The following is a 12,640-nucleotide window of genomic DNA, read 5'->3' on the forward strand; positions in this document are numbered from 1 at the left end:
ATGGGGCAGGGGTGGTGGTCTGGCACAGATCAGAGAGTAAATGGGGAAAAAAAAGCAAAGGGGCCCAGTGCTGTGATCCTGGGTAAATGCACCAGCAAACAGAAAAATATGCATCTACTACTTCCTGCATACATTCTCCTAAAATGAGTTTGTAGAGTTCACCATGACTGACTGTAAGTCAAGTTTGAGTTTGCCTTTTTTAGACTTCAAAGTGTAAAGAACTGCAGCAGGAAGAGGTGGAGTCTGAGAAGCGCACAGTGCCATAACAGAGTCAAATTTCCAAAAGGAGCGCAAACATAAACAGGTTGAACAGGTTTGTTTATAAATAGCACAAAAGCCACTTTTGTACAGCAAGAGCTTCTGAAAACTACAGTTATCTTTGAGTGAAATATACACAGCATCTGTTAAATGTGCTCGCTGGTAAAGGGATAATGAAACCGTTTAAGGCCATCACAATCAAGACTCATCCCATGCCAAGCTGTTTAATGAACAGCATTGAGCTGACGGCATTAGTATTCTGCCCTGTTTCGTCAGAGTCACTCACCAGTCCAGGTGGCTGGAGCAAAATCGAATCCCCTCCATTTGTTGGATCAGGGTGGGACCAAGTCAGACAAATTCCCCAACACAAGACCCATTTTAGTTAGGAAATGGAAAGCATAACGCTAAGGGGTGGATTGGCTGCAGAGGGTAGCATCCAAATGTCAACCCCCCCTTTTTTTTTTAAACTTTCTATGTAAAATACAACTAGAAGGACAAGCCTTCTGCCTTGCTTCAATTAAGTTTAGCTTGGCAAATATGCACTCCTGGCTCTCCCGGTTTTTCACCTCATTTTAAAGTCATTAAACTGTGATCTTCATGACAGTTGAAATGTCTAAAGATCCCAAACAAAAGCTTTACTGCGGGCATATGGGACACCAACCAATAAAAGAAGGTGCGTGCTTGGACGGCAACCCATGTGTACAGTGTAATCACCAACAGTGCAAACAAAGAAAGATGTGCTATGAACTGTACAATCCTAAACCACACCCTGTGTGTTTGAGAAAGGACAATACAGTCACTTGACCAGCAACTGCTAGTAACACTTCCTGTGACTCTGTAAGTGCAGCAAAGCAGCAGGTGCAGATCCTTTTTTTGTGTGTTATGAACCACTTATGTATAATGTTCAAATTTCTTTGTGTGCAACACAACACACAAAACCGTGACAATTTGGACAGATGTAGAAAATATGTGGCCCGACAGTGATTTTGCAGACTTTGACCCCAAACAGCTAACACACCTACAGGAGAGATTGTTTATTTTAAAGAGTTCATTTGATCATGCTTGATGTTTTGCTCTATTACAGTGTTCAGGAAGAATGAGAAATCCAGGTTATACAAACATACTGTGCTACACGAAGATTTGTTTAATGGTTTATAGGCATGTCCTTGTTCAGAATTTGTTTGGTGACGATTAAAAACAGACAGTCGGCTCTCTGAGTGACCATTTTGCTTTTAAATCCGAGTATGTACGATATGATATATAAGAGCATGTAGACTTCATCAGACAGTGTCACAGTAACAAAAACTAGACTTCAACAGTGCAGTGCCTTGGTAAATGACTCCAGTGTTTTGGCAGTTTTTCCTTGTGTAAATGGGCCACGTTAATGTCAACATTTCATTGTTATTCTGTTGTCTAACAACAGGAGCAGAAAAATATGCCCGTAAGAAGAGACTGATTGTGAATTCAGCTGTATCGAAATATAATATAAATGAGTGCAGAGAAGAGAGAAGAAAACAAAACAGATGTAAACTGAACAGAAAGCCAGCTGTGTTTAGCTGCAATGAAAAAGACAAAGCAAAATTAAGTCCAAGTAACACACGACTCTTCTCTATTGGTTATAAATTGGTCAAGTTTCCACAGTTCATGGCCAGCATTTTTTTTTCCTGGAGATCTGATCTGTGTACAGTGATTAAAGCTAATCATTATGTTGACCACATTAGATGCACCAGGCAATGTTTGGTTTCTTTTACTGAAACTATCAGACTCAAGGGGGAAAAGCAAAAAACTCCTATTACCTCAGAACACCAGGTTACTGTTGTTCGAGTCAGAATTAACATGTTTGTACATTAGTCATACCAACACATTAACTAGTTATGCATTCTGCAAGGTAAAATTACTGTTTTTGTTATCAGCAGAGACTGATGGTTTTAACCAAGACAACAGCTTCAGTTCCTTTTTATAAAGAGTGGTCTGACAACAGCTTAAGCTTCTACCTAAAAAAACAACTTTAAATACAGCCTACAGTTAAACTCCTAATGATCTTTAAGTCTGCTAAAATACATTTTGCTCCTGACCATGCACAGTAGTGCATGTTAGCAGCATGCTTTGATACTCCGTTATCAGTAAATGCTAGCTCAATTCCAGCCTATTAGTTACCCATTTTCTAAGTAGAAAGAGGGGGAAACTGGCATGCAAACGTTCTTGTTACAAAGGGGCTGAAAGACTGCTGGGAGTAAGAGACTTTACATATTCACAACTCGTACTTTCATTTAGAAAATTCTCAGCAGAAATGTATTTTAATGATATGGGACCTGTAATGCAGTAGTGCAACATTTTATCCTGCTGATTCAGCTAGAAGGCCTCACAGGCTAACAGCACAGCAACATTTCCTTGTCCTACTAAAGTGTAACTATCCTACCTGCTTTATTTTCAACACCTTTATTCGTCTTATATAGAACATCATGAGTATCATATTCGTGAAATGCATTTGGTAGTCAATCATTTGGTATTTTACATGTTGCTGGACTGCCTTAGAAGAGCTCTTCATCCAGCGTGATTCGTTTTGACACTGGACATGTCTGTCTTTCCTTCATAAAGAGGAAAGACATGTCCAGTGTCTTTCCTTCATAAAGAGGACCTTTCTTTCACACAGCACACCACCTCCGTCAATAATACTCAGGTTACTTAGAGAGTTAATACTGTTCTGAGGCAGAGTACAAAGAACTTCCTCTCTCCTAGTCAGCTACAACTCAAGTGCACTCAGTCCCAGTGCCAACTCTGACTAATAGACAGTGGAGAATGATGCTGTGCTAGCAAAAGGCTTTAGTTTTCCAGGTAGGAATGTTCGCTGTGGGACAATCATGAGAGCACAACCAGCCCACGCTGTTGTGGTCCAAATCCGGGCAGATATCATCGTTTTAACAAACTCCTGCCCTATGATGCAGTGTGTGCATCAATCAGCCCTACTTTTCAAAAAGAATCACAGTCTAAGTAGAGCCACATAGAATATCCACCTGATCACATATTTGTCTGTTGCATAAGGTATCTGGTTTTCAGTTTCTATATTTGGGCGTTCATTATCTTTTGTTTTCAAATGGGAAACTATTTAACCACACAACCCTGAAGCCTCAACATACTTTTCACTCCAGACAATGATCATCATGTCATGTCACGTCATTATCGACATCTTGGCGACATCAGTGAAAGATTCCACCACTTTTCTCAGTCTTTTAGCAACTCTTTCCCAAACTAAATAAATAAATCACCAACCTAAAAATCTATGGACAGTAATGCTGCCAATCTCAAGTCTTCTCTACCACGAGAATGCTGCTCAGTCTGAGCTAGCTAAACTGTACACACAAAGGTGTCACCCAAAAAAAGTCATAGCCTGAGGAAAAACGTAAGAAACTTGGTTTCTTCTGTCTTTTTCTCAGAGTGATACTTATAAATGTAGCTAAAAATCACAGGCACCATCTTCAACTTATATCTTTAGTTACTTGTCAACTAACGTCTCAAATATCTGAAGCAAAAACAAGCTCGTATTGTGGACAGCACTCATACTAACTAACATTAGTCCATACATGTAAATCAACAGGGAAATTCATTTTAACATCATTGATCAAAATCCATCCAACCTAACCACTTATTCACCTGAGGAGGGGCTGGAGCCTATGCCACTGACAAAGGGTGAGATGTTGCGAGTCAACCAAGTAAGATTAATAACTAGGTGTACTTACTACACTGCCGACTTGCCCACATCATGGATGACAATATCCTTAATGTGCATCCACATACTGTCCACACAGCAATCAGTGCTCTGGTTAGATGTGCCACATATTGATCAAAATTGTGGTTCTTTTTCAGAATTGACTATGTATGCACCACCTGATGCACCATCAGTGAAGCAAACATTTTGACCTAGCAAACTATGACACACTTGTTTTTTTGTTATGAACAAAGTAACTCATTCGTTAGTTGAGAAAACTGATTTATATATAATTCATTATATATAAATCAGTTTTCTGAAAACGAGATGTCCAAGGCTAAGAGGGATAGTGGATATACTGGCCAACGGATGTTGAATATGAAGCTGCCAAGCAGGAAGAAAAAAGGAAGACCACAAAGATTCATGGATGCAGTGAAAAAGGACATGCAGAGCATTGGTGTAATAGAGGAAGATGCTAGGGTGGGATTGACACAAATGAGCCACTGTGGTGACCCCTAAAGGGAGCAGCCGAAAGAAGAAGAAAACAGTATATTAAAAGGACTATAATTTTCATATTGTTCACATACTCAAGTGTCATGCCAGCAGTTTAGTACGTGAAAATTTGGAACAAGCCCTGCAGATGCCCACTGATACAAACTTACATATGAACTAATTTAACCTGATATCAAGGAGTTCTCTTTTACAGACAGTGAATTGCTACAGAGAAGACAGCTTAGTGTTTTGCTGTGACATGTGTCTATAAAGCTGTGTTTATTCCTGTCATAGCTAGATTTTGGGGGGGCTAAGGCACACAGTTTGTGTCCCCTTCAGGCCAGGTCAGCTTCTGGTCCCCTCTCTCAGGACCCCCTACCAGGATGACTGGGATAGGGAGGAGGACCCCACACCCTCAGATAACAGCACATTTCAAGGCCTGGATAAACACTGGGCTGTTCAAATGCTGTGTGAAATCTGCTGGTGTGATTCGTTTCCCCTGTTTTAGCAAAAAGTTGATGAGATATGATGACAGTTAAGTATCAGTAGCAGGAAAAAAATAAATAAATCACTTCTGCTTCACACCCCCTAATAACTAGGTGGCGATGTTTGCGCTCGTGATCTGTGTCAATACCAAAAGAGATTACATCAGCTGAAAAACAAGAGTGCAAACTTCTACAATATATAAAACAAATGATAGTACAGGGTTGTCTTTGCTAAATCTAAATTCAATGTGATGCATTATCCCCTAGTCTAGAAGTCTGTATATTCCCACTTATGTGCCTACTCTAGGAAGATGAAATTCACCACTGCTTATTTGGGGAATTATTTTTTTAAAACAGGGACTGAAAGAGAAACATCCCAGAGGAATTTGTGCAGAGGAATTTGCTACCCCCCCAACAAAACCCAAAACAAACAAATACAAAACAAAAAAAAAGAAACAAACTAGCATTTAAATTTTTTAATTGGCCTTGTTAATTGACAATGCCTTTGCTCAAGTATAACTGATATTTGTGTTTATGCAGTGGTGGGTAATAACAGGAAAATTGAATAGTTTAATAAGGTGACACAGACTCTTTAATGTCCATGAATTAATGTTTAGAAGGTTCCTTTAGGTCAGGGGTGTCAAACTCAAATACACAGTGGGCCAAAATTCAAAACTGGAACAAAGTCGCAGGCTAACATTAATATTTATTGAGAGAAAAAAAAAATCTTCCTCTAGATATAAGAATGAATCTTTTCTTATGGACTCAAACAAGTTTTGCTGAAAAACTGAATATGGAACAAGCAAAGCTTAATACTAAACAATATATATATTAGCTGTATAATACCAGTAGGCCTGCTCCAATAGTAATTTGGTATGGCTTCGCGGGCCAAATGACATTAGGTTGCGGGCCAAATTTGGCCCGCGGGCCAGAGTTTGACACCTATGCTTTAGGTGGTGACTAAGCCTGGAAAACCCCCATCTCTGGGTAAAATGAGATGAGTCATAAGAAAGAAGTCAAAAATATGTTAATTACAATTGTCCTCTCAATGTTCACCAACACCAACAAAACTAGAGACTCAGGTGGACTATAATGTAAATAAAAAATAACAAGTGTTACTGTTAGCCAGGGTCAACCAAAAAGAGCTGTTGGACAAACTGGATAAATACGCACATCCATGTTGGACAGACATGAAAAATTCCTTATGACAGAAACAAATAATTCATGATCAAAAGGATAACCTGTCTAAATGAGTTAAAAAAAAAAAAAAAATTCGTACAGTGCAGTTTCTATGAGTCTACCTCCTTGCAGTCTTGTTCAGCAACACCTACTCTTGGACGCTTTTAAGCAAAGTCAACATTATTATAAAAAATATGACCAAACAAAACCACTACCCCCCTTATCCCCAAACATCTCCCCTATTAGTCATGGGGATTAGGGAGACAAGGTTGTCAAACTACCTGTTTTCCTTGACCCTATGATTAAATGAAGCATCGTTTAGATTTTCTCAGCTGTGGCAAAACTCATCTGATGATACAGTGCAGCAGCTGTGACGTCAACAAGTCCAACAAAAGCATTCATTCTGAGCATACACTCATTTGTCTTGTGTCTTCTGGGAAACACCCCAGTCAGACACCACTGCTGAGTCAGTGCGACGGTGGTTTATAATGAAGGTGCTGTGCAATTTGTTTTAGGTTTTTTTGTTTTTGTCTCAGATGAGCAACAATGCTTCAGATGTAAACAACACAAAATACTTACCAGAATGGGATCCGTAGAGAACTTGATTTTCCTTTTTAAGGGAGGCTCTTCCTCATCTGACAAACCAAGGACCTCATAACAGTCATCGTATTCCCCATACATCTGATCCTCCTCATCTTCCTCCTCCTCTTCCCTGAGGACCTGGTCCACTTCCCTGTCATCCACAAACGCTGCATTTTCTATACCATACACTACTGGAGAAGCTCTATCCTGTATGCCCTGGCCCACCTGCTCCTCCAGCTCACCCTCTTCTTCTGCTGCTGCTTCATCATCTACGTCACGTGTGTCTTCACTATCCCGACTCACAACTACATTGTCTTCCATTCTCTCTTTCAGCCCAAATTCCCCATTATCCTCTAAGAGTGTACCTTCGCCTACATCCTCTGCAGTCCATTGTGCCTCTTTTGTGTCATCTCTTAATAAGACCTGGTGGGCAGGGGTACAGTTCAGTTTTTCTGGAGCATGGGTTCTTTTCAGGTCTAACTGCTGATCTTTGGGTTGCTGAACCTTCTGAGCCTGAAACACATCGTCATTATTCTCATCTTCATTCTCCTCACTTTCCGAGGACTCATGCTGAACCACTACCAGTTCAGCACGTACCATGCCCACCCCTTTGGATTCTGGAGAGGAGTTTTGACTGGGAATCTTGTCCCCAACAGGACTGCGTGCTACACGGTCATTACTCTTGGCTTTTTCAGGGTATTTGCCCCCGTTGTCATTCTGTAAGCCACCAGCTGATGGAAGAGGCTGTTTCACATCCCTTGGGGGTGGACTTTGTGGTTTGCCCCTCTCTGAGTCAACAGATGTCCTACTAAATCCATCACCAGATGATGTCAAGCACTTGTGACCATGGCTAACTGGGCTTGTTTGCTCTGGTGAGAGAGGTTTGTGGGTGGCATCGGTTGTAAAAGAAACTGATTTGGATGCTGAACTGGTAGCTGGAAATGTTGGTTTTGGCCCAATATTTGTCCCTAAAGGTGCTGGTTTGTTGTCTCTCTTTTTGTTAGTGGCATCAGAGAAAGAGTCTACGGTGTCTTTAACAGGAGATGTAGGTTTATGTAAGGTGTCCCCTGTTGGAGAGGTAGGCACTATGTGTGCAGTGGTACTGTGTTGTTTAGCAGATGTTGTGCTACTGTCTTCTGAGTCATTCTCAACTATATAATTCTCCAACCTCTTTGACAAGGGCCCCGCATTTAGTGACACCCGAGGCAGTTTCTCAATATCAGCCTTCTCATCTGGCCGATTTTTAACTGCAGGTGAAGGATTTTGCTCTGATTTGTTAGTGGTCTCTGATCCTGATACTCTCCTTGTGCTTTTCCCTTCATCAGAGGCACTTCCAAGTGACAAACGATTTACTACTCTGTTTGGAGATTGTTTTTCCACGGCAGGCTGCTCTTTAATGCCCCTTTCAAAGAGTTTTCTGGTCACAGAAAACTTCTCTGCCAAGGCCACTTTGTCAATCTCAGTATCTTCTCCCTTGGGCGTTTTATCCAAAATGTGCGATTCTGGGCTTGCTGCACTGTTCAAGTTAAGTCTGTGAGTGCTGACCGGAAACTGCACCTTTGGTGGAGACACCTGGGTTACATCAGACTTTAAATTCACTTTCCCATCTTGGCTCTCCTGTTGCTGACCATCCATCTGTAGGAATATATTCTTTATCTTGTTCACTCTGGTCCCAAAAGGCCTCCCCCTTGAGTCCTCCCGGTTGTCACTGGATCCATTTGCAAAGGTATTAGACGCATTTTCGGACTTTGTCCCATCAAAGGAGCACTTAATGGCGTGGAAGTCAGACTTGTATGCATTTCTGTGAGGGGACGCGCTCCTCAGGCTCCTCTCGCCTGCTTTGCTCTCCGCTTTGATCATTCTGTTTGTTTATGCTGCACACAACTCTTAAAATCCAGCTCTGGAGAGAGTTACAGTGTTTGACGGTGAGCAATTGTCCCTCGACAACTTTACACAACTGATGTCATGGGTCCGGCGGAGAATTTCTGGAGCACGGTTGTATCAACTAAGCACAAGCAGTAAAGTCTCCTACAGAGAGAAAAGCAGAGCAAAGTCTATCAGTGCATGGACGAAACAATGCGGTCTCACCACAGCCAACGACAACGTTAGCTATTTTAGAAACTGCACGCAAACAGGTCGTTCAACTTTCAAATCAAAATAGCCTAAAATGTAGCTTCAGGTAAGCCTGCAACTTATGTTGCACTTCATTTGGCTAGCAACTTGGAAAGGTTAGCGTGAACAGCCGATTGTGTGTATTAGCGCTAAGGTACAGCAACATTATGAGGCTCTAAAGCCACTTTAATGAACTACGAACTTCTTTTTGAACAAATTAAACCGGTTAAACATTACTCAAAACGTCGGCACCGCCAAATATTGATTTAAAAAAAAGCGCGACCAACTTCAGCTTAGTCGGCCAACAGTTCAATAGGAGCGAACGTTGGTATCTCGCTCTCGACAACTCATTGTGGCAATTCCAGCACGAGTTGTTGACAATATTTCAACATAAAACACCACACCAAGGTGAACAACTTTCTCAGCCTCTCACCTCTTTGTTGTTCCATCGTGCTAGCCCTCTAAAACTCGTCAAGCGTTTCAGTTTCACACTACCAAAGTTGTCCCTTCTCCTTGCTCACCGCCATCATTCCCCCGCTCCAGCGGCTTTTTTCCCCCTGCCTCCTCTTTGCACTTCCAGACCTGCCGCGGAGCTGCGCGCGCACACGAGTCTTCTGTCTGTCTGCACGGGCGCGCCGCTGGGACAGACGGAGTGATCGGGAGCGCGCGCACATTCCAGGACTGTAACCCACCGCTCTCCTCGCTCCACCCTCCACTCTATTTCTCCACAGACACGAGGAGGAGTGGAGGGAAAGGCGTGGGAAGCTCACCCTAAAAGTCAGAGAGCTCACCTAAACCTTCGGGCGGATAAAATGGAAACTTTTAACAGTACTCGTTGCAGAACATGTAGAGCATGTCAACAATACTATTATTTTTCTTTAGATAGGCCCCAATGAAAAAGGCATTTCCTTACAACCTTTCCAGTAGAATGGGATCTCTGACTTTTTGCTGTTATAATATGTCACACATTAAGTTCAGTTTGGCCAACATACCACAGCAGGAGCACTCCTCAAGCTGTAACAAAGTTATGATACCGTTAGGTGTATCTGGGCTTCGGATTAAAGATTAATATAAAAGCAATAAAATAAGTTGGTAGTGTGGACCAAACAGATCTGAGATTAAACAGGCGAAGGCTGTGTAATAAAAAATGTCAATGATCATAGTGTCACGTACGGTATTGCACAAAGGTTTTGAGCCACCATTCATTTTTCTATATTTCACTTCCAAGGAGTCAGGCTTTCTTGTAATTTTTAAGAAGAATATTTCTCCAGGCTTTATATAGACATAGTTGCTTTTTCACTCATTTCCAGCCCAGCCTTTGTATCTGACCATTTTCAGAGGAATGTTTGTGCTTACACTAAACACTGACCTATGAATCATTCAAGCATAAAAAGCGCACTTAACGCAAGAGATGGAGTGTTGTGTCTACGCAAAACTGTCACACACAAAAACACATAATATTGTGCCCCGATATTTTCCTATTTCTGTTCCTATTTCTTTAACTGAATGTCAAATGTCAAACATAAGAAACTGACAGGCATACAATAATATTTCTGAGTCAACAAGCTGATTCCCAAAAAACTTGTGTACTGTGTCCTTAAGAAATCTAAGGAAACTGGACAGAAGAAATGGCAGGCATAAGAAAACAGCTGAACTATATCTGAAAGTCATGTCCTTAAGAATTGAGAAAAAAAATCCAACAAAGACCTGACACAGAATGTCAGGTCAGTCATGAATTGGCCCTGGAGCTCAACATTGCAGAAGTAGTGTGGGATCATCTTGAAAGAGAATAGCACAAAAGGCAACGATCATCCAGCTTTGACAGCTTTGAATGTCTTTCAAAAAGCCTGGCCTGTTCCTGAGGACTGCTTATGAAAAGACAAGAAGTCTTATCTAAAAGAGCTCGGGCTGTGTTGATGAATAAGGGTGGTCATACCAAATATGGAGTTTCAAATGCGTTAGAATTGTACAACCTCTGCATTTGCTTTTAATTACAACGCTGACTTGTATGTTTGCATTATTGTTTAAATAAATCAATGAATTTGCTTCCAACTTTAATAACAAAATATAAAGAAATGAGGGGTGGATCAAGACCTTTTGCACAGTGCTGTAATTGAAAATCGTCTCTGCTTTTATAGCTTGGACATCTTTGACCTTCCTCAAAGGCCCAAGACCCAGGGGAGTCAGTAGTTTCTGGTATCAGATTAATAGGTCTTTTGACACCACACAGGTGGAGCAATAAAATGAAATTGTAGTTTACTGATTTCATGCTGAGCTTTTCACATAAGGGCGGTCAGTGTTACACTGGGATATTTGAGTAGAACAGAGTGGTTGTTAATATTAGCTGCACTGACATTTTTTCCTTCAATCACAATTCAAAATGTGTGAAAAGGGCCCATTGTTCAGAGCAGATAATAGGGTCATGTAACGCAAAGAAGTCTTATTCTGTGAGCCAGAAATGCATTTCTATGCTTGCCTTTCTTATCATTCTCTTATCACATCTTTTGACCACTCAGATTTATCTCAGGAATGATGCTGGGGTTGTTAAAAGCCTTCAATTCTAAAGCCACTGGAGCAGAGCTCATTTCATGATAAGGTCCAAAGTATACATCCTGTATGTCCTCCAGGCAGATGGTTAGAAATTTACAGAAATGTATAGCTTCTGGGGGGAAGTGCAACCCGGAATATGGCAAAGCAGAGAAAGTTTGTAACACATAATCATACAAACACACGCTAAAGAGCCATTTTGGGTTAAAATATGAAACAGGAAGTGCAGCGCTAAACGCTAAGAGACAAATTAAACAATTTAACAAGACCAAACTGAAATGCCTACCGTTAGGTCCAGAATATTTTTTTGCAATCTTACCTTTTCCGTCTTTATGACCAGTTGACACTTGTTGATTCGAAGCACTGAACTTGAGTTCTGTAGATGTTCACTTTAACTCTCAAAACAAGGTTACAAAAAGATGCTGATGCTAATGAAGAAGAGCATCATTCGACTGGAAAAACAATATAAATCTATCAGACCGAGGGCAAAACATTTAGGACTGACTAAATAAAAAATCTTGTACATATTAAAAAAGAAATAGAGAGAATGCTTTGACCTGTTCAGCAGCACAACTTTTGCAACCTGTTCTTTAATCTGTGCCTTTTCTATTACGTGCCTTTCTCTTGTTTTGTATATATTTCTCCTGTTTGTTATTTTTTCTTGCTGTCTTACTATTTATATTTTATTCCTACAGATTTGGTGTGAAGCATGGACAATAAAGGGCCATTCTATTCTATTCTATTCTATTCTATTCTATTCTATTCTATTCTATTCTATTCTATTCTATTCTATTCTATTCTAGCCCTGGTGGACCACAAAAGATAATTAAAGTGCATGATGGTAGAATTATTTCTATGGTTAAGAAAAACTTCAAAAACACCTTCATAATATCAAACAAAGTCATAAACACTCTCCAGGGGGTGGGCGTATCATTGTCATCAACAGACGCCTAAATACAGAGAGTTTTCAGAAGGTTTTCAAATAGGTGCAAACCACTGATTATGTTCAAGAACAGAAAGGCCAAATTAGACTTGGCAGAAAACTCTGAAAAGAGCACGCACAAAATAATTCTTTAAACAGAGGAAACCAAGATTAATTTGAACCAGAATGGTGGGGGCGAGAGAAGTATAGAGAAGAAGAGGAATGGCTCATGATCTGAAGCATACCATGTTATCTATCAAACATGGTGGAAGCAATGTTGTGACATGGGCATATTTGGCTGCCAGTGGAACTAGTCACTAGTTTTTATTGATGATGTGACTGCTGCTAGAAGTAGCA

The 12,640-nt window shown here is 40.7% G+C and overlaps 1 protein-coding gene across 3 annotated transcripts in view; it reads right to left on the bottom strand.

The window, feature by feature from the left end:
• The window catches only part of ppp1r9ala (protein phosphatase 1 regulatory subunit 9A-like A), a 26,265-nt gene extending 16,837 nt beyond the window's left edge, over positions 1–9,428 (bottom strand). For 2 of the 3 annotated variants that reach the window (XM_005921497.3, XM_042220389.1), the window contains exons 1-2: positions 9,248–9,428; positions 6,700–8,730 (exon numbers count right to left, since the gene is read on the bottom strand). In XM_005921497.3, the coding sequence (XP_005921559.1) occupies positions 6,700–8,562 (1,863 nt within the window). In that variant the 5' untranslated portion in view covers positions 8,563–8,730; positions 9,248–9,428. The remainder of the gene's footprint in view (positions 1–6,699; positions 8,731–9,247) is intronic. The other variant, XM_005921498.2, reaches the window with a different exon arrangement.
• Positions 9,429–12,640: the final 3,212 nt, after the last annotated feature.

This window comes from Haplochromis burtoni, unplaced genomic scaffold (genome assembly GCF_018398535.1).
Source record: "Haplochromis burtoni strain Fernald_Lab_line unplaced genomic scaffold, NCSU_Asbu1 Contig_48, whole genome shotgun sequence".
Lineage (NCBI taxonomy): Eukaryota > Metazoa > Chordata > Actinopteri > Cichliformes > Cichlidae > Haplochromis > Haplochromis burtoni.